Raw genomic sequence first — 23,298 nt, 5'->3', positions numbered from 1 at the left:
GCTTCTTGAAGGAAAGAATTCACTTTTTTGCCTGCATTGTAACAGAAAACTTATGATTAATGTATAACACAAGCACATAATGAGGCCAAATCCCCCTTTTATTCATACCCAATAGACCTTACTCCAATAACTGAAGTCTTTGCTGCAGTATATGTGGGATTTGCAATTGATCAAGAAATGCTAAATTTTTTAAAATACTGTCTGTAAATGGCAACCTTAATCTAAGCTGGCAGCTACATTAGTTCAGTTTCCTAATTTTGCATCTGTTAAAACTACAAAAAAGAGTAAATATTTAGTTCTATTACATTTAAAAATTACCTCTCTCTTTAGCCATGATTTCAGTGCAGTAGTTAAAGCTTTTAATCCCTCTATCAAATAGGCTGGTGGTTGGCAATTATCTTCTCTTAGTTCTGGTGGAGAAATATGCATCATCAAAATGCTTAAGAAAATAAAGGGAATTTCAAAGAATCAAACATATCAAAATTAAAATGATTTATGAAACTTAAAATTAAAAAAAGCAGGAAAAATGGGGGAGTTAAAAGGGGAAAAATGTATACACACAATTCACAGAATATAAACTTAAGAATAATGACATTAAAATGAAGTTAAAAAAAGCAAAAACTATTAAAAAAATAAAAGTCTTCTACATGCATTGGGGCATAAACATACAAAACTTTTCTGCATTTCAGGTTTTGGAAAAAAAAAAAAAAAAGCATAGCAACTGGTGTTGAATGAGTACACCTGGTTGTAAACTGGATTTGTCCACAGTTGACTGGCTTACAGATAATATACGTTTTGGGAAATAATTTCAAACTGCATTTACATTGGCATCTCCAACTTGATTACTCAAATCAGATTGTCATGGAATTCTAAAGGGATCTCTTTTTTATTCCATTATCCTAAAGGCACAGCTTTTATTCTAACATGACTTGGGCATTGTATCTCTGCTTTTAAGACCACCTGTTCTTTCTCATAACCTTACACACTTTGTTAAATGTGTCAGGGTCTTTACACTGGGTTTCCAATTGTACACATACAAAGGCCTATGAATACTTTTGTAAAAATATCAATATCAAAAAGAGACTACACACACACAGACAGAAAGACAGACAGAGTATTCTGGGGTGTTTAGTAAAATTTGAAATACTTGTACACCAAGTAAAAAATGAAAATTATCACAGTGGTTGAAGCAGATACAACGTTTTCAAAAGGGTTTTTCAATTGACATTGCTGGTTATGGTAAACAGAAGGAATAACTGACATGGAGCCTCATCCAACCTAAAACCAATATGACAAGGAATGCAGAAAGGATAATGCATTCTTATTTAAAAAAATCAGATTTCGGTAGTCTTAATTGTTGTAATGTTTAAAAATAATTAAAAACCAAATATCACCTCTAAGAAAAAATGAAAAAGAGAAAGGGGGATAAACCTGCACATTTTCATTTATCTATGTTCACCAATTGCACATTTTACTTAATTGTATAAAATTACCAATATCTAGCTTAAAATACTAAATGAAGCATTTATTGTAAGCAACTCAAACAGGAGGCTAGAATGTTCATACCACTGACTATTTTCACAGAATGTAATTGGCTTCAGTGGAAATAAAACATAGCTGTACAAACACACAACAAAAATATACAGTGGGAACAGAAAGTATTCAGACCCCCTTCAATTTTTCACTCTTTGTTATATTGCAGCCATTTGCTAATACCATTTAAATTAATTTTTTTCCTCATTAATGTACACACAGCACCCCATACTGACAAAAGAATTTTTGAAAATGTTGCAGATTTATTAAAAAAAAAAAAACCAGGCACAGCTCATCACTTGTCCAATACAGTCCCCACAGTGAAGCATGGCGGTGGCAGCATCATGCTGTGGGGGTTTTTTTCAGCTGCAGGGACAGGACGACTGGTTGCAATCGAGGGAAAGATGAATGCGGCCAAGTACAGGGATATCCTGGACAAAAACCTTCTCCAGAGTGCTAAGGACCTCAGACTGGGCCGAAGGTTTACCTTCCAACAAGACAATGACCCTAAGCACACAGCTAAAATAACGAAGGAGTGGCTTCACAACAATTCTGTGACTGTTCTTGAATGGCCCAGCCAGAGCCCTGACTTAAACCCAATTGAGCATCTCTGGAGAGACCTAAAAATGGCTGTCCACCAACGTTTACCATCCAACCTGACAGAACTGGAGAGGATCTGCGAGGAGGAATGGCAGAGGATCCCCAAATCCAGGTGTGAAAAACTTGTTGCATCTTTCCCAAGAAGACTCATGGCTGTATTAGCTCAAAACGGTGCTTCTAAATACTGAGCAAAGGGTCTGAATACTTAGGACCATGTGATATTTCAGTTTTTCTTTTTTAATAAATCTGCAACGATTTCAAAAATTCTTTTTTTTGTCTGTCAATATGGGGTGCTGTGTGTACATTAATAAGGAAAAAAAATTAATTTAAGTGCTTTTAGCAAATGGCTGCAATATAGCAAAGAGTGAAAAATTGAAGGGGGTCTGAATACTTTCCGTACCCACTGTATATCATATCCTGGAATATCATTGATTAACCAAGTGGATATGCTCACAACTGGGGACTTGTTTACAGCATTATTCCACAAAAGAAATCTGAATAATCGTCCAACTAGCAGGACAATAAATAGTTGAAATTTCACAATTAAAATGTTACAGATAACAGGTGTGCTTATGAACACAAATACCTCAAGAAAACTAGAAATATGCAAGCCCATAACTGGTATAAATCAAGTTAATTTAGAATTGCCCTGACAAAAATGAAATGTTACCTTTAGATTTCTAGTAAATATTATTTTCTCTAGTTTTACAAGTGTCAATGTTTCTAAGGTTTGCAAATTAAAAGTTAGAAATAACTCCTCTGTAACTTCAATCAGAATGGTTATGAATAATAGACAAAACAGATTTCTCTAGCACAAAAAAAGTTATGTACCTTTTAGGGTTTCCAGCAAATTTTTGGCAACATACCAACAGATAGCCTCAAAGTAAGGAAATTTAAATAGATCTGGAGTTTTTAGTCTCCTCTCCATCTCATAACACCTGTGACAAAAAAAGTTACAATTATATTTCTTTTATGATGTAGAGTTTACAATTGTATGAAGAGACAATGAAAATACATTAAAATTTAAAATATTACCATAAACACAGTATTAAAACAATTTGAAGATGCATGTAAAAGAATTAGTGGGACTAGTGGGACTTGAAGTGGTGCCGTAAACAACATTTAAAAAAATATTGTTTGCTTTAGACTAAAAAAAAAAAAAAGGTTGTGTATAGAGGCTGTGATCCAGTGGTATCCGAGGGGCCTTTGAAAGTTCAGTTCACAGTCGATAAAAGCAGTGAAGTCTGCTTGGGTAATGTGGGAGGACAAACCTGGAAACCTAAACTGTTGCAAACAGAGGCTTTACCTGGGTCAGCCTAGAGGTGTGAAAGATGAATCAACTGAAGGTATAGTATATATTACTAAAACTATATTCTCTAATTTTACTGACGTTAAATGCTCTCTGTGATAACTTTTCTTTCAAAGCCCGGAGATAATTTTTTTAAAATTGTTTTATGCTAGAATAAAATCTTAAAAAGGGAAATTGTAAATACACTGTTTGTATTTAAATACCATACATTTTAATATTGTGTAGAGAGAGACACCTTTTGCAGCAATAGAACAGTTTTAGATCTGCTGGGGTATGTATTGTAAGTATTAGCTATGCACATGGTTTGGGTATAATCTTGGCCCATTCTTCCAGGCAGATTTGTCATGGACTAGGAAATAGCTTGAGACAAGGGATTGCCTAGGCCACTGTAGGATGTTCCCCTTTTTGTCCCTGAGCCACTCTCAAAATACTATGGCCATGGGTTTAGAATCACTGGCCTGCTCAAGGAGTAACTTTCTCCCAAACTTTACTTTTTTAGCAGACAGAACCAGATTCTCTAATGGTATTTGTTTACCAACATCCATCCTTCTTTCTGCCAATGAAAAACAGCCTCAGAGTGTAATGCTACCAACCACCATACTTTGGTATAATATCGTGTTTATGTGAGGTGTTAAGAGATTACATTTTCACCACCTCATCTAACCCTAAAACCTTATCTCAGGTTGCAGGGTGGACTGCAGATATACTTTTGCATGATTCTTACAGTGTACAGTACTTGGTTCTTTTTGGTCTTCCTATCATGCAGGCCAGTGTTGTTCACAGCTCTCAATGTGGGTGAATGATGCACAATTACTCTAGGAGTAAATGAACAGTGTAGCTCCTGTAAAGTGGTTGCTGGTCTTTCTCTGACTTCTATCACAAGTTTCCTTCATGTTTGCACAAAGACTTTGGAAGACCAACTTTTTCAGACAGTCTCTCTGTGGTTTGATGTAGTTTCTATATCCAGATAACGGAAACAGTAGGGAGCATCTATAAACTTGGATACGGTGTTGTGCTCATTTCCTAATTGACGTATTTTTATCTATTTTTTTTTTTAAATGCGCTTTAGTATTCTTTTTCACAGCTGTCCTTCAGATTCACAACCTAAATAATCATTTGATTTTGGGATTTGGAGTTTTTGAATGATTCACTGGTGAAGGAAGTTTATTTTCCACCAGCTTAAACTTCGAACTTTCACAACACAGTCACCAAATGCTTGTGCCAACAAAAAAATTATTCTTAAGATTTTGTTCTAACATGAAACAAATGTTGTTAATTAAACAAATCTTGGTATTACATAAAAACAACAGTTCAGTGCTGCGTTTGTTATTCAATGAAATTCCAAAATCGGTCACACACAGTATACTTTTTCAAGTCAATAAACCAACCAACTTGAGAAAAAAAAAAAAATCTCACCTGAGCTGCATGCTTATATTAAGGTTATGTAGAAAATTACCCCCAAACGCCATGCAATCCTGAGACGTTAGAACAGCATGTATCCATCCTATAAAAGGGGAGAAATAAGGTGTTACAACACTCATAAGCTACATGTAATCAGAATGAACCTTGAGGAAGGGTAACATACAACAAAAAAGTCAGTAACTGCAAGGCAAGTGAATTAATTTTTTTCTGATCTTCAAAAGGTTAAAATTATTTTTATTTGAATATATAATGCCTCAAGTATATTGTTAATGGGGTGCAAATATATAATTGGAAATTGAACTGAAACTGCATTTGGATATGTCTGTACCTTTATTATTACTCTCCCTGCATCACTGTAATAGTTGCATCAATACAGGTAACTAACTGACAGTTGGGGTGTGGGTATTGTTGGACTATTAATCGGGGTAAAGAAACTAACCACAAACTTTCCAAAGGTGTTTTGTAGTTATAAAATGAATATTAAAAGATTAGTATTGTCATGGAGAAGCGTGTAAATGAATTTTTTAAAAAAATAAATAAAAAAAAAATGTCAGCCAAGACACAAGTTTAGAGATGCTCATCTTTCTCATGTCTCCTTATTAATTACAGCATGGCAGCATTATCGGGAATAATAACAAATAAATAAATCATATCCTCGCAGAGTTTTTGGACTGTTGCTCTTATTTATTGAAATGAAGTTCTGAAAGCTGTCCATAACGCAACAAACAAAAACAACATTTAAATATAATGGAAAAAAGAAAATCAGTGCTGTATGGACCAACTAAAAAGAAATTTAAGTCAGAAATTTGAAATGAGAATGACTGAAGGAAAAACTAATTCAAATACCACATGAGTAGCTAGCATCAATGGGCAGGCTTGAAGTTATCATTATACTACTACTCTGGTTTACTTTCAGGTTTGCAAGTGTGGGAATTTGCATAATATACCTGGTGATGGACTAATAACTGATCTAGAGTTGCTTCTTGCCTTGTGACCAATCCTGCCAAAAAATATAAGAATTCCTGCAAACCGGAATTGGATTAAGATGGTTCATAAAATGGGTTGATGCACATTCCGTATATCAACTGGATAAAAATGTTTATCATTGTTGAAGAAGTTTTCCAAACTAAACAAAAAATACTGAGATTTCATTCTCAGTGGACACGTGAGGTCTTTTTACCAGCAATTTCTTTTTTTTTTTTTTTTAAATTTGCCATTGCTCAAAAATGGGTGTGAATTAAATTTTTTTTTGATTTCTATTCATTTTATTTTAAATATTTTTGTATAAAGCTGTGTTACAGTGCCATAGATGGTCAACCTTTCTCTGCATTAAATGTAAAATGAGCAGTAATGGCTGGAAAGATAAAAAAAATACTTCAAACGAAATAAGCAAAATATTGTTTCCCACATTTTAAAAGTTAAAAAAAATGAAAATTTCAACAATCAAAATTTAAATAGTGGCAACATAGTATTTATATAGAGAAGAGCAACAGAAGGAAAATTTGTGGGGAGGTTACGGAGTGCAGGATTAACTAAGTATAAGCTCAGAAAAATAGAAAATATCACTACAAGGCTTAACTGGAGATTGTAGCATAGGAGCAGTGATGACTCCAACAAAGCATAGGAATGCTTAAAATTGAATTAGGGTTTCCTGTGTAACCTTTATCTGCATACTCTGCCAAGCAGGCCTAATGCCTTCTATGCTTAATTTGATTGCAACACACACCCTGTTATTTGTTTGCCTGCACAGGATTCATCTTTTTGTTTCTGCACAACAGAAACAGGATTTTTAAACATGTTAAATGTTCATATGGCACCAGTTCAGAACATGCTTTTAAAACCCATTGGAGTGTCTCCAATATCTTGTTAAGAGAATCTGTGGTCCCTGTTTGTTTCAAAAAGACCATTTTTCCCAGTGCCTAAGACAACAGAAGTGGACTGTTAGAATGAAAGCAGACCAAGGATGAAATCACTTTGAGAGATAAGTGCTGGAACACATTAAACAAAATACTCCTGATATGTCTAAACCATTTTGAGTTTGCATATTATTACAACTGGTCCACAGAGTTTGCACTTCACAACTCCCTGACACATCTTTATAAACAACAGCTTAGCATTTAACATTGGTAACAACTAAACTCCTCAACTTGAGATGTAGTGCTATCCCTCTGCAAATGCATTTTGAACTTCGTACTTGGCAGACCTCAGTCTGTACTGACTGGCATATACTGACCCTCAACACAGGTAGTCTGCAAGGTTGTGTGCTGAATCCCCTTCTTTACCAATTGTTCTTAAATGACTGGTGTAACATGGCTTTGACTGCATCTTTAAATTTTTCTGATGACACCTTCATCATAGGCTTAAAAAAAAAAATTACTAAAAATGGTGAGACATCTTCAAAGGAATATCTACCTTTAGATACAGTGTAGTTTCAACTACTGTCAAGAAGTGATATCACCAATACCTCTATTCCTTAGTCGTCCGATGTAATCTCACTCATCTTCTACCGGAACACCATAGAGCCTATTCTCACTGCCTGCAAAACATTCTGGTATAGCACCTGCTCAGCTCAAGATCATAAAGCACTGCAGTATGTGTTGAAGAAGGAATAGATATTACTGGCACCCAGTTACTTTCTTCAGCACATCTTCTGGTTATTGAACAAGCACTCATAATAGCAAACAATGCACATGTTCTTGCAATATACATGTTAAACCGAATGTACAGTATATTGCATTCTGTGCAAGAATTTGTATTTTTTGTATATGACCTTTGTTAATATTGTATTGTCATTATTATGAGGAGATATGAAAGGAACAATTTTATGTACTGTGGCTATTGAAACAGTTCATATTTTCATGCTCATTCAATCTAACGGTTTAAATACTCTTCTTACAAGGGTGGCAAGTTTTTAGAAGTAGATACATATCACCATTCCCACTTTAATATATAAACAGTCATATGAAAAACTTTGGGAATCCCTCTCAGCCAGCATAATAATTTACTTTAAAAAAAAAAAAAAAAAAAAAAAAAAGATAACAGTGGTATGTGTTTCATTTCCAAGGAACATCTAAGTACTGTGGTGTTTTCCGAACAAAGATTTTTAGTGAAGCAGTATTTAGTTGTATGAAATTAAATCAAATGTGAAAAACTGGCTGTGCAAAAATTTGGGTCCCCTTGTAATTTTGCTGATTTGAATGCATGTAACTGCTCAATACTGATTACTTGCAACACCAAATTGGTTGAATTAGCTCGTTAAGCTTTGAACTTCATAGAAGTGTGTGTCCAATCATGAGAAAAGGTATTTAAGGTGGTCAATTGCAAGTTGTGCTTCCCTTTGACTCTCCTCTGAAGAGTGACAGCATGGGATCCTCAAAGCAGCTCTCAAAAGATCTGAAAACAAAGATTGTTCAGTATCATGGTTTAGGGTAAGGCTACAAAAAGCTATCTCAGAGCTTTAAACTGTCAGTTTCAACTGTAAGAAATGTAATCGAGAAGTGGAAGGCAACAGGCACAGTTGCTGTTAAACCCAGCAGGTCTGGCAGGCCAAGAAAAATACAGGAGCGACATATGAGCAGGTTTGTGAGAATGGTTACAGACAACCCACAGATCACCTCCAAAGACCTGCAAGAACATCTTGCTGCAGATGGTGTATCTGTACATCGTTCTACAATTCAGCGCAATTTCCACAAATGAACATCTGTAAGGCAGGGTGATGAGAAAGAAGCCCTTTCTGCACTCACTCCAAACAGAGTCGCTTGTTGCATGCAAATACTCATTTAGACAAGCCAGATTAATTTTGGAACAAAGTGCTTTGGACTGATGAGACAAAAATTGAGTTATTTGGTCATAACAAAAAGCGCTTTGCATGGTGGAAAAACACCACATTCCAAGAATACAATATTCACAGTCACAGTCCCCCTTGACTTGATCATCATCGAAAATTTATGGGATGATTTGAAAGAGGCTGTCGATGCTCGGCAGCCATCAAATTTAACTGAACTGGAGAGATTTTGTATGGATGGTCAAAAATACCTCCATCCAGAATCCAGACACTCATCAAAGGCTATAGGAGGCGTCAAGAGGCTGTTATATTTGCAAAAGCCGGCTTAACTAAGTACTGATGTAATATCTCTGTTGGAGCGCCCAAATTTATGCACCCGTCTAATTTTATGATGCATATTTTCTGTTAATCCAATAAACAATGTCACTGCTGAAATACTACTGTTTCCATAAGGCATGTCATATATTAAAAGGAAGTTGCTACTTTGAAAGCTCAGCCAATGATAAACAAAAATCCAAAGAATTAAGAGGAGTTCCCAAACTTTTTCATATTATATATATATATATATATATATAGATATATATAGATATATATATATAGATAGTATCTTTAAAAGATATCCATCGAATTTCAAATTGGTGCCAAAACCTCTTTAGCTCCATTTAGAAATGTACACAAGGTGTAATATATAAATATTTCACACTACACATCTAAAAGCATGTTAATCCTAATATTCCAGCCTTTTGGAAACACTCAATTGAACATATGACTGCTGTAAATGTTATTACTTGCATTACAGCTGTAACAAATTAACATATTGTTTTATATATTTATATAACAGCTATGCAAAGTCACAAATGTCGTATTTTAATCTTTCTTACAAGAGACTAAAAATTACTCTTTAAAAATGTTGTCGGGCGGCACGGTGACGCAGTGGTAGCGCTGATGCCTCGCAGTTAGGAGACCTGGGTTCGCTTCCTGGGTCCTCCCTGTGTGGAGTTAGCATGTTCTCCCCGTGTCTGTGTGGGTTTCCTCCGGGTACTCCAGTTTCATCCCACAGTCCAAAGACATGCAGGTTAGGTGGATTAATGGCTCTAAATTGTCCCTAGTGTGTGCTTGGTGTGTGGGTGTCCTGCGGTAGGTTGGCGCCCTGCCCAGGATTGGTTCCTGCCTTGTGTCCTTTGTTGGCTGGGATTGGCTCCAGCAGACCCATGTGACCCTGTGTTCGGATTCAATGGGTTGGAAAATGGATGGATGGAAAAATGTTGTCTACTAACTACAGTAATCCCTCGCTATATCGCGCTTTGACTTTCGCGGTTTCGCTCTATCGCGGATTTTATATGAAAGCATAACTAAATATAACACGCAGATTTTTCGCTGCTTCGCGGGCTCTGCAGACAATGTGTCTTTTTTACTTCCTGTACATGCTTCCTCAGTTGGTTTGCCCAGTTGATTTCATACAAGGGACGCTATTGGCAGATGACTGAGAAGCTAACCAATCAGAGCACGCAGTTAAGTTCCTGCCTGCTGAATGCGGTGTTAACCAGGAAGTCTCGTCTCGCTCATTCAGCATCAACGTGTTTCGCTGTGTAAAGAGTTGTGCTCTTTTGTGTTTATCTTTGTGCATAGTCAAGCCCTTCGTTATGGCTCCAAAACGATCTGCTACTGCTTCAGGGGCCATGCCCAAGCTCAAACGGAAGATGTTAACGATTGCCAAAAAGGTAAACGTTTTGGATTTGTTGAAGGCTATGATTCTTTTTATTTAAAAAGTAGGAAAGGAATATAAGATCTACGGCCGCAGTGTCCTTTTAACCAGGGTGCAAAACGAGTTGTAAGTGGATGTAATAAGGCAGTAGTCCGGATGGAATCTGCTTTAGGGATTTGGATTGAAGACTGCCAGAAGAAGAACAAACGGCAGTGCTACACAATCACCTGAAGTGGCTCCTTTGAGGGCTGTAACGCTCTCCTTTGTTGTGCAGTAAAATTAAACTCATTGTTATCGGACAAGTCATCGTGTCATTGTTGGTGAGTAACCATAATTAATTTTCTACTTACAGTACTTAGTACATGTACGCGACGCTTTAGTGTCACTGTACACACACATTTACTGTATACTATTTTTCTTGCATTGTGCGTATTTATTGCTGGTGGCCTGTCTATCGTAATGGCTGTAACATGTAATATCGGAGACACTCAATATCTTTAAAATAATATTTAGGTTTTACTGTATATAAACAGTGTGTTTATATACATAATTTCAGTGAATCTTACCTAATATCTAAGAGAATACAACGGGATTATGCTGTATAACTCTGCGGGGAATATTTATAAACAGTGTGGGAGAGTTTATAAGGGCTTAAAATATATAAAAATGACCATACAAACATATGGTTTCTACTTCGCGGATTTTCACCTATCGCGGGGGGGTCTGGAACGCAACCCCCGCGATCGAGGAGGGATTACTGTATACTGTAAATGGATAAAAATGCAGATTCTGAACCACACTGTAATAATGATTATAATGATATAACCAGCTGGACAGCTTAATCTCACAAAAGCAAAAAAGGTGTGCCAGGTTTGAATAAAAATACTTGTTTGTGGGGTGTCATACAAATACTGTGTACATGATTACTAAGAGTTGTTAAACATGTGGCCAGTACAACTTTCTCCGTATTTACAAAGAGTACAGTAATACAGTGTAAAATCATTAAATAAATGCAAGATGCAACACAGCTGAAGTTTTTTTTCCACATTTTAGTCCACATTAAAGGCAAATCTGTTTTTAAAATTGTTTTTCATTTTTAGCTCCAAAAGTTATCAATTAATTAATCAATTCACCTGTAGTAGTAATGTGAATTGTGTGTTAATTTATTTACTCATAGTTTTAAGATATTAAAATTTAGTGAAAGACTAGACAGCTGAAACTTCCATTGTGTGAGGTGGGATGGTCTTGGGCTCGCACTCAACTCAAACTGAAGGTACAGAGCACAAAGCAAATAAGAAAACCTTAAAATTGAAGAAGGAAGGATTCCAGATGCCTCAAACATATAAGACATCCTGGTAATTTAATAAAGTCATACATTTTTTTTGTAGTCAGAGTATAGCTGAAGTGTGATTACTGCATATGAACATTTTGAACTTTAAAATCTCAAAATTTCATGAACAGCTGGGCAGTTGTCTGGCCGATATTTGTATTAGCTTTAAAAATTTGAACTCTAAAGATCAATGAGAAACAGTATAATAAAGGGTATACACCGTATTCCCCACCCAAATGTCATGTCATTTTCTAACCCACTTAATCCAGACCAGGGTCACAATGGGTGCTGGTGTCTATCCCAGCTAGCACAGGGCACAAGGTAGGAACAAACCCTAGGCAGGGAGCTACTCTGTTGCAGGGTGACCACAAAAACCCAACATACACGAATGCCAATTTAGTATTGCCAATTCCCCTAACCTGCATGTCTCTGGAAAGTAGGAAGAAAATGGAGTACCCAGGGGGAACCCATGCACACACAGGGAGAACATGCCAACTCCATGCTGGGAGGACCTGAAATGCAAACTCTGGTCTCCTTATTGCAAGGCAGCAACACTACAACTGCATTACCGTGCTGCCCATTGAACGATATACAAAAATCAATTTATATATTTAACAACTAACTTTTGCCTCTAAAAAGAAAAAGCCACCTTAAATGATGCACCAGCATTATTGGGTTCAAAAAGTAGCTGCTATGCTCATAAGTTCTTTTTTTGTGTCACAGTTTGCAAAAAAAAACACTTAACAGTTGACAAAGGAGCAGTCAAAGGAGCAGTCAAAGGATAAACAAAGCTTTTCTTTAAAGTTAAGGTACAATACAAGGAAAACAACTAAGCATTATGGAGCGATGTAAGAACCAGTTTTCTTCTCTTAGTAAACCTACTGATATAGCCATAAAGGACTTAAAAAGATTTCAGTATTCAAAAAGTGTTTACTCAATGTTAATAGGCTGCCTATACCAATTACCACTATCTTAGAACCTGAAAATATGGACCATAGTCCAAACGTTAAAGACACAATTGGTTTTTGCTATTGCTCAATGTTTTATTTCACACCAGGATAAGATATTAATTCTTCAAACTTAAAATATTTATTATTCAAAAGAGTTTAATCTGAAACAATAATTAAAGAAGGAAGATGATTTACCTACCTAGCTAAGGGGTAAAAGTAGATACAATAGTTAACAGTATAAAATTAAAACTGAAGCTTAAAAAGACTTAACAGCTGAGCCAACACACTAACTCTAAGGCTAATTGCACAAATCTAGGACACAACTACAGACAAATACTGATTAATCTCCATATTCTTTAATTATATATTATTCCTCAGATTATATCACAATAAATAGTAATAACTTCATAAGTATAAAGATTTAAAATTTATACTACTACTAAGTCTATGTCAGTATTTGTATTTGATATAAGTATTTGATACAAGATGTAAGAAACATTATAGCAGTATCAAGTTTTTTTTTTTGTTAAAATCTGTACATATTGCTAAATTTACACATGCTGCCAAAAACATATCTCCCATTATTTAAAAAATTAAAATTAACCTGCAAGTTCAAAAGCTTAAAATCAATCTTCTCATTATAACCCATTCTTTAAATGATCCCAGTACTGGGTATTTGCAAATTAACAGAAAAATATAATGATTTTATTTATCATATTACTTGTTTTTATATGATGTTTCCACATCCTACCTGTAGGAATGAGAAGAGTTGTTCCCTGCCGCACAACACATTTGTAACATTTATCCACCTTATCCCCAAAAAACACTTCACTTTGATTCGGGGATGAGCTCCATGCCTCATATAGTGCAAGGTTTGCCTGGGTTGGCTCTATCAAGTAAAAAATCTTTTCACCCTGATGGAAGCGATAACAAAAACGATTAACTAGATTAGTCAACATTTTATTCATCATATAAATACTGTGGGTAAGGTCTAAACAAGGGCAATACTGGTTGAATGTTGGCCAATTATGTTAGTATATGATTCAGTCTCCAAAATGTATTAAATATGCAAACACTTTGGATAAAGTTTTTTAAACCTACATGATTTATAACATACGTGCTATTTAGTAAAACATGTGAACAGTATTATGCAAATCATACAGTCAATGTTCATGTGCAATCAGAAGCCTGAAAACTTAAGAACACCACAAAATACCTAATGGGGAAAATTTCTTTAGGATATACCATAAACAAACTTTTTATTGAACTTGACCAATGATGCAGACTCCCATAACACTGATTACTATTAATAATTTAGTATTTACTGTAAGGAAAGGAATACATTCAAGCAGTATACAAATCAATAAAAAAAAAAAATGATCCTCATCCATACAATACAAAGACTGACCTTCAAGGAATTAATATGAAAGTAAAAAATACTTTTTAATACCTTAATATTTTGTCTCTGTTTCTGGTTAAATTGATGAGATAGAATACATGAATAATCATACACAAAACAAGTTTTTTTTTTTTTTAATAAATTACTAAAATTACTAACCCATAGTACATGGTACCAAACAGACGTTCCCCCAAAGTCAATGTGGAAGTCAGTATAACTATCCTTCACTCCCATTAGGCAGTATTTCTGAACAAAAGGTTTAGGGAAGACAGAGTCATCAGGCCAATAATTCTCTACCCAGGACATCATCTGTGCAATATCAGGAATAACCACCAAGTCTGACATCCTACCAAAAAAAACATGTGCAATTCTATTAGCAAAATACTTAAGAAATGCAGATTACTTAAAAAAAATAAATATATCAAAATAACAATTTTACAAAATCACAAACCCCGAAAGAGTACTGAAAAACTTTACAATGAAATCATACTACCTAAAAAAAAAAAAATTTTGTATAAACTAACCTGGTGTCTGAGAATTCAAGGCTGATGACATTTAACACTTTTGGCCGATCTGAGCTATAATAATACTCAACAAAGTCATGAAGTTTCATTTTGCTGTCAGCTTGCCTGGCCACATCAATGACATCAATCACTTTATCACCACCTACAAAGAAAACACAAGTAAAGTTTGCAATGCACCAAAATAAAAAGGTTAAAAATTCTTCCGACCCTCTCCTGTTCCAATGGAAATGTTATTACTTTTATTGAGAAAGCAGACATCAAGGAAAAGTGACTAAGATTTAAATTTCCCTGCTACCAAAAGATGTTAATTTAAATGTTAGGATACTGAAAGATTATAGCACTGATATTTTATATCATGACAGAAATTAAGTGATAAACAAAAGGCATGGATCCAATAACTCTATGTAGTTTTAAAAACAAATTCAGAGTTTTTAAACAATAACATAAGCATAAATTGAGAACTGATACTAAACATTACTTAGGCGTAAAGATTGTTCACAGACAAACTTTACAGATTTGGTATTTCTACTAATATATTGCAAAAACTGATGGAAGAAAAAAAAAAAAACCCTGAAACAGCTCACTCTAATCAACCACAGTTTGGCCATTTTAGTTGAATGCACTGCATACAGAGAAAATTAGAAATGAGAATGGTGGGAATGCATTTCATATGAAGGAAAAATGAATAATGACAACAAAAAATGACCAAATGTGTTACATTTTTGTTATATGACAGATGTTGTCAAAAAATGTAATGAAAATGCTTCTTCTAAAACATAATCACCCTAGGAGATGGTCTTGTGCTCCCCATACGAAATTGTAAAATGCATCATTCTAATAAGACCACGATTCAAACACACACAACACCGCCATACCATTTTCAGAGCATCACATAGCATGTGCAATATGTAGTCTGTTATAATATTTAGAAAAATGACAAGAGCTCATGTGGCATTGGTAATGATTGCCTTTACTCACTGTTGCCTTTTCCTGCCTGGCTAATCACTCAATAAATTGCCTTCTTGCTCTTCTTTTGTAGGTATCAAATTCTAAATGAGAGTTTATAACTGCAGGAGCAAATATAAAATCACGTGAAAAACCTGAAGTCGCATATTTTCAAAAAAAGATTATCCATTAAAAAAAGTGGACAATATTCAAATAATTTGTTTTCCAGAATGCAAGAAGCAAGATGACCTAATTAATTTTAGTGATACATTCATTGTTATTTCCTTCACTTAATCTGAAGACAACTCAAGTAAAGGGCATACAGTATGGGTCTGTATCGAAGGAGTGACACTTCATAGGAGTGACATAAATACTGTATTAAAGGAGTGACATAACGAGTCACCTACCATACACAACTGAAAGAACGCTTGCCAAAAAAATCGTTGTCGCCTCACCTACCACTTGGATGGTTGTCACTCCTTTGAAATTTATATCTGAGGTTTTACTCCTTTGTTATGTCACTCCTATGACATGTCACTCCTTTGAATAGGACCGTAGAGTATCTATGCCCTAGATATAGTTTTAAATTCAGTCTGTTAATAGTCAAATTCTGATTCTGTCTGGTATCCAGTCAGGTCTATTCCGTCTTCTCTCTCAGGTGTTCAGTTTCTCATTTGCCCTCACATAAGGTGTTTTCCCACCATAGCAACTTTGCTTTCAGGAACCAGTGAGTTTCTGGATGATATAGGCCTTTGGACACTTGCAGTCCCTGGCCTCTTCCATATGTTACATTGAGAGTGCACAAAAGGAACTGTAATCTTTATGCTGCAAAATATGTGACGTTCAAAAAAAGTGATACAGTGCAAAGTGAGGTGTGTATCGGAGTTTATGGGTCCAGAATCCCTGTTACTCCTTTGAATTAATCACAACATTACAGAGGAAATTATTGTGGTGCACCAGGGAGGTGGCTTTGAAAAATGATGTGGTGCCAAGTGCGTCACTCCATCTTCACTGATAACTCTCCAAAGTCCAAACAACTAACAGTTTTGTAAGATGGCACCAGTGCTTGTGGCTAGCCAGTAAGCACAAATCATCGCCCATAATGGTTCTTGGTTGAAAAAGGGGGGCAACACACTGACAAGGAACTACAAATGGCCCTGAGTTCCTAAAAAGTCCCTGGTTCCTGATAAAAATTGCCTGCAGTGAGAAAATGTCTCTATATCCATATCCAGTTTCTAACTCACCTGGTCTAATAATTTTAAATTGGCCTCAATGTGGATAACCCCATATTGAGTAAATTCCCATTTCTAGCTACCAACATTTTACAGTTTTAAACCATCTTGAACTTTCTGCCTCATGGAATAATGAGGCACCTTACAACCTTCAAAAGATGTGATCTGGTGTAATGCCCATCTTACTAGCTCGCGAAGACCACCATGTTTACTAAATTTTATCTTCTAACAAATACCTAGGACACACCTTACTTGGATGATAACCTGCTTTTTTAGTAGGTTTTTTTGTGGGGGTACGATTTACTTTGACAATTTACAGTTTGATAAGGATGCATGGGCAGGTGCATTGTGGAGGCAACACTTGACTTTCATTCTACCTGTAATAAACATGTTTCAAATTTAAATAATATAGAGTGCACATATCAACAGATTCATACAGCAATCTTAAAACAAATTAGTGATTAAATGAAGCAGATTTCAAATTTTACACTATTTAAAAAATATAATTAAATAGAAACGAAAAAAAATATGTATCATACCAACATAGTGTTCCACATCTCTCACAGAAAAAGAAGAGGAAGGCAACTTCAGACCAAGACCATCCATCTTAGACACCATGATGGGATACGCGAACCCTTGTTTCTCAAGATATTGCTGTGTAACCTGGTTTCCCTGCATCTTGATAATTATTTCTTCAGCACTTGGGAGGGAAAAAAGCCACTGTAAAATCTACCTTCATAGAGTAATAAAATATGCACTGAATTTCAAAATAGCTTTTCATTTGTCCATGTATTTTGTTCAAAAGGTTTAAAAACTACTTAAATACATGCAAATGTACCTCTTATGCACTCTAAACACAATATCAACTAATGAAATGGGTTTCTCAAAGGGTGGGTGATCTCTCTACAGCTCTAGAGTTGTTACATTGGTCACCCATGTCCATTGGAATGGACTTAAAAATACTACTAATAATGTATGAAGCCTTAAATGATCTTGCTCCTTCCTATATTTTGGAGTGCCAATCCCCCTACACTCCAAGTTGTAACCCTAAATCTACCAATAGTGACCTGCTTATAATTCCAAAAGACAAACTTAAAAAGTAGTGGTGAGACGGCCTTTCACTATTATACGTCAAGGAGATATGCCAGGCTAGTACTGTGGAATATTTTAAGAATACTCCTAAAATCCCACTTTTTTAATTTTGCTTTTTGGCAGATTTAATCTAGTTCTACTCTTAATTCTATGCAGATCTAGGTTATTATCATTTTCTTCAGTCAATCTACAGTACAATGATTACATTTTTAGTTCTCTCTGTTGTGGTTCTTTAATGGTAGTATTTTGTAACACCACCACCTGATCAAAATTCTTTGCAGCTGCGTGTGATGTCTAAATGGAAGTGATACCACAACTTATCACAAGACCGACTGCATTGAAGTCTTCAAGCTGAAACCTAAAAAGAACCAATAAAGTTGTACTTAAGAGCACTTATGTTATGCAGAAATTCCAGTGGGGGCTGGGCGGTATACTAGCCTGGAACCCCTGCAGATTTAGTTAACTTTTTCATCCAGCTTACATGGAGTTTTTTATTTATGTCCACCCTGGCCATCTGACCTTATTGAAATGTCATTTAGAAACAATTAAAAACAAATCATAGTCTATATTTTAAGGACCATTTCCCTTAATGTATATGTGCATTATTTATTTAATGTATACTATTTACAAAAAAGATAAATTTATACTATTTTATATTGGTTGTACAGTTGTCCTATGGTATGGGCTCATGGTACTGTGAATATACACAGGGTCAGTGAAGTGACCTACACATGATGTCAAAAGAAGGATCTATGGAACAAAATGAAGTAAATGCATTTGGAGGCAGCTTGGTGATGCCACATCTCAAAGGACGATTTAACTAATTAATTATTTTGTCATAGTACCATTATTTATAGTATAGAAAGGTTTCCTGTAATTTAGAGTACTCTTGCTGCAGCTGTACATGCACACTCTGATAGAACATAGGAAATTATGAACAGGAGTTCAATTCTAATTTCAGTTCAATATATTTGTGCATCCTCCGTTCATGACCAAATTCCTTCATAAACACTTCCTATGTTCCATTATGGCCGGTTCCATGTACTTTTTTTTTTTTTAAACAGGTAAATAAGCATGTCTGTCAGATGAATGCAATATCAATAAAGCCATCAGGACTGACCACTCTACTAAAGCAGACATGAATATCTCCAAATTGTGAATTAACATTTGCAAATAAACATGTTGCTCCATTTCACAGGTCTGTTATTGGTATAATTACTAATTCAGTTTATGCTACATCCATTGTCCAGACTGCGTGCCCTCATCTACAGAGTAACGAAAAGCACTGTCCATGTAGAGATATCAAATTTAGATACTAGTGCACCAAGATTTCCTAGAATCATACAGATGATAGTTATCCTGAAGGTTGTGGTTGTTTAATTTAAACAGTGTAATATGCCAGTGCAGTGCTTATATCTATCAAGTATTCTCTTCTTTCAGTAGTCAATTTATGAAAGGAGGTAAAAGGGAGAAATTGTAATGTTTGTAAGAGTTGGAATTTTATTGTGATTTATACACACACGCACACACACACACTATATAGGATGGTCCAGATCTAATTATGAAATTTTCATTACGCTATAACTTAAGTTTATTACATAGAAAATCACCTGAAAAATCCCAGACCATCGAGAAGTGTGCGAACTGACGACATGAAGAAATCGTCCCAGCATTAATCTAAGTCATCCAGAGGATCTGGATCTGCATAATTAGATCTGGACCACCCTGTATAAGCACACACATAATGGCTTTGCTGTAGAAGAACCGTGTATCCCTTGGCCTTAAAATCCACTTGTTCTTTACGCTGATGGTAAAGGCAAGGGTGTGCTGAGCATCATGAGTTTTAGAAACACTTTGCCATGCATTCAAGTAATTCCTGCTTACATTTTTTAATGTAACTAATGTAATGGCAACTAACATTTTCTCATATCAAAGTAGGGTGGACACTAAAGACCACTAGACAAAGAGCTGCCAGAGTTCTATTTATGAAACATATTCCTTAAATATTACAATAAATGGGATGTTTTTATGACTGTGGTTGTAGCTGCCTTGAGGAGGACCACTGTTTATACCTCTATGTAAAAGGTTTCCAAGAGAAAGTCACCGGAAAAAACTAGAAAGCCGTTTACTAATATTTATATACAACAGCAAATTAGGTTTTCCATGATTAGCATGAGAAACTAGTCTATTTCAGGATCTCTGACAGACAATCTGACCTAGTTAGCTGCCATTCTGGATGCAACATAGCGCTATGTTGGAATTGGAAAACAGAATAAAGAAATAAAGAAAACTTGTATAATGGGGAAGATACCATGAACACTGGAGAAAATACTTGAAGCCCCAAATTTCTTGTCCAATGTTTTGGGAGACAGAGATCCAGAATAAATAACTGATGCAAGATTTAATGTAAGCTGGAAAGCAATATAACTCAGGGTCAATCTCAATCTATTGGCCTTTGCTCAATTGTGCCCGTGACTCAGCAAGATCACTTCCCAGGATATCTAACGCATGCAAAAGTGGCTAATGACAAAGTGACAATCATCATATATACTGACAACAAGTAAATCTGAAAGAGAACACACTTCACGCCTGGCCTGAAAGCTTCTAGGAACAGCTTAGCACAAATGCACACAGAACAGCTAACAAAATAAAAACATTTAATTGGAAAGATTTCAGGCACATTTTAAGCTAATATAGTTAGTGTTTGAGGCCTCCAAAGTTTAGCTAATCTAATTTATGAGGATTATGGCAAACAAAAGTAACATCTACATCTTAACTTTATACATCTGAAAGGCTTTAATCATGAAAATGGAGATTTCCACCACCAATTATGAACTGGAGTCCAGTGGTGCTTAGAAATTAAGATAAAGTTTAAAAAACTCATACCTTGGAAATTGTCGTTCTTGAAGATCCCTGATGAACACTGAAGTCCCAGCTTGTACTGGTTTTGTGCCATCATCAGCTTCAGTATAATCATGCCGATGCCAGTTATTACGTTTTTTCACTAAGAAAAGAAAAGGTTTTTCATGGCTATCATTTATACCGATTACCCACAGATAAAAAATTAAGTCGAATTTTCTACAACTAAAGGAAGAGTTTTAGCACACAAAAATTCTGCTGCATGTAGAACAATGCATTTGGTTTAGTTCAAGTAGGCGGAACACAAACCTGTTTAATGGTTTTCTTAAGGAAAAACTTATTGTGTAGATCAGAATAATTCTACATATATTCATTCCATTAGATGTAGAAATTTATGTATTTTATAACTAAACATGCAGATTCATTTTACATTTCAAACTGATTTCCATATGCATTACACAGGTAAAGAAATCTTCTCAGATTTAAGGATCTAGAATATGTACCTACAACAAACAGTAAATTATGATTAAAGCTCAATCGTACTGCTCAGAAATTGCTTTTTTTTTTTAATAGAATGTGTTTAAGAATAAAACCCCTTTACTGTGAAAGATTTAAGTATCAATACAAATTCCAATTAAGCTATTGTTAGTACAGAAATACAGACAGTGCTCTCAACTGTACTCACTTAAGGAGGGTCCATGTATGACATCACAGTTTGGACAGTGATAAAGATCAATGTCAACAGCATGATGTTCCTCTACTTGTACACAGCTTTAAAAAAAAAAAAAAAGTTTTCATTATTAAAAATATGTAGAGCAGTTAATTTAAAATTATAATGGTGCAGATGTTTCAAATCTGGTGTCCCAATACTTTCTTACAGTGACCAAAACGTCAGATAAACTGAAATATGATAAATAAAAAAAAGACAGTCAAAACTAAATTTTCAATTAATTGCCCACATAGAAAATGAAATAGATGCACCATACTCCCGAGAATGTGTTTTATGGGAATGTCTACTCTAATTATTGTGAATATTTCAATGTACACAACTCATTGAAACTTAACATTAAGCAAATGGTGTTAGTGAGGTTAATGCAACAACACATACATACAGTATTCTTAACTGAACATTCATCTTCCTCTCACTCCTTGACACCACATACACTGACTTGTGTTTGTTGCAGCTTTACTTCACAAACTGCCTACATTAGCGACATCTCATTCCCATAGAGTTTGCACTTATACACCTTTCACAAATGTTAATAATTATTTGATTAACTTTTGTGATTAACTTGAACTAAACCATCGTATTGATTATACAATTAGCTGAAATCTGTGTTGGGACATGTTGTTGCTTTGCTGCACTTTGAGACATTTTGTTAAAGAAAAAATAAATGCAGTTTTTAGGCTACAAATCTTATTGCTCCACATCTGGAGGAACAGAATGAAGCTTGTTAAAGGAAGCTTGATTTGAAAACATTTGAGCGAAGTAGGTCATAATTTTCTGCAAACATTTTAATATAATGCCGAAACTGAAAATTGATTTAACATGTACCTCTAGAAGGTGAAATGCTACCTAAGTATGTCTGGAACAATGCAGCTATTACAGCAATTGTTCTTGCTTGACGGAAATTTTATACTTCCTGTATATGAAGTCAATGTGGAAGACTACACATATTTGAAGAGATGTTCTCACAACTTCATTTTTCAGTGTCCATGCTGACTAGTCATGTGAACTTTCTATGTTCACTCTGTAGCACCTAAAAGTGACTTGTGATTTTTACTAATATCCAGTTTGTTCAATTAAAATGGAATGAATCATATTGATCTATGTAGCATAACACTGACCCAGTACACAAAGTCAACAAACCGAATAAGTAATAAAATGAAGGTTTTGGAGTGGCCTGGTTAAAATCTTATCTTGAACTCAATACAGATGTAACTGAACTGAGTAACTGAAATGAGCAGTTTACTCTCACCACCCAACACCAATGTGTATGAATTAAAGCAGTTCTGCAAAGGAGAGTAGGCTAAAACTCCTTGACAGTGATGTGAAAGACTGATATCTATTGCTAAAGGTACTGGGGTGTTGGAGAAATGTTAAATCATCACTTTGTTTATTTAAAAGACAGCTGTAATGTGTGTTCACTCAGGTTCCCTTTTTTCTAATATTGTGTTTGGTCTAACAGTCAGAGGCCATTTATTGGATAGGATTAATGAAATATCTAGCGATCTATTTAAAATATGCAAAACCAGAGGATATCAAGAATGGGCAAATGCTTTCACCCAGCACCATACACTTTACCCCTGCAGTTTTGCACTCCCTGTTAAGTGCAGGCCATTAGCAAGCCCAACATGCACATGTTAATTACTTACCTCAGCCGTTTTTACTTGGCCACAATCACTAAAGAGCACTGTACTGCATTAGTTAGTTTTGCTACTTGCAAGATTCCTACTTCTTGATTTTTTTCTATTTTTTTTTATTAAGACACCTTCGGGGCAGCCTTATTTAGGTGGAAGCTCATCTCTGAACTTTACAAAAGGAGCCGAGCGAAGTGAGCTTTGGTAAGGTTATCCACAGTTTGCACATTAGCGAGCAGAGTTTACACTACAA

General features: G+C 35.2%; 1 protein-coding gene across 4 annotated transcripts in view; it reads right to left on the bottom strand.

Annotated features, from left to right (window-relative positions):
- The window catches only part of LOC120533747 (lysine-specific demethylase 7B-like), an 80,503-nt gene that overhangs the window by 28,534 nt on the left and 28,671 nt on the right, over window positions 1–23,298 (bottom strand). For all 4 annotated transcript variants that reach the window (XM_039760675.1, XM_039760676.1, XM_039760677.1 and 1 more), the window contains exons 2-10: window positions 21,370–21,455; window positions 20,712–20,829; window positions 17,273–17,433; window positions 14,557–14,698; window positions 14,192–14,378; window positions 13,385–13,547; window positions 4,859–4,946; window positions 2,965–3,071; window positions 319–410 (exon numbers count right to left, since the gene is read on the bottom strand). In XM_039760675.1, coding sequence (XP_039616609.1) covers window positions 319–410; window positions 2,965–3,071; window positions 4,859–4,946; window positions 13,385–13,547; window positions 14,192–14,378; window positions 14,557–14,698; window positions 17,273–17,433; window positions 20,712–20,829; window positions 21,370–21,455 — 1,144 coding nt within the window. The remainder of the gene's footprint in view (window positions 1–318; window positions 411–2,964; window positions 3,072–4,858; window positions 4,947–13,384; window positions 13,548–14,191; window positions 14,379–14,556; window positions 14,699–17,272; window positions 17,434–20,711; window positions 20,830–21,369; window positions 21,456–23,298) is intronic.

The sequence above is a fragment of the Polypterus senegalus genome, chromosome 8 (genome assembly GCF_016835505.1).
Source record: "Polypterus senegalus isolate Bchr_013 chromosome 8, ASM1683550v1, whole genome shotgun sequence".
In the NCBI taxonomy this organism is placed as follows: domain Eukaryota; kingdom Metazoa; phylum Chordata; class Cladistia; order Polypteriformes; family Polypteridae; genus Polypterus; species Polypterus senegalus.
Note: the sequence above shows the minus strand (reverse complement) of the source record. Positions and strands in the feature narration are given on the sequence as shown.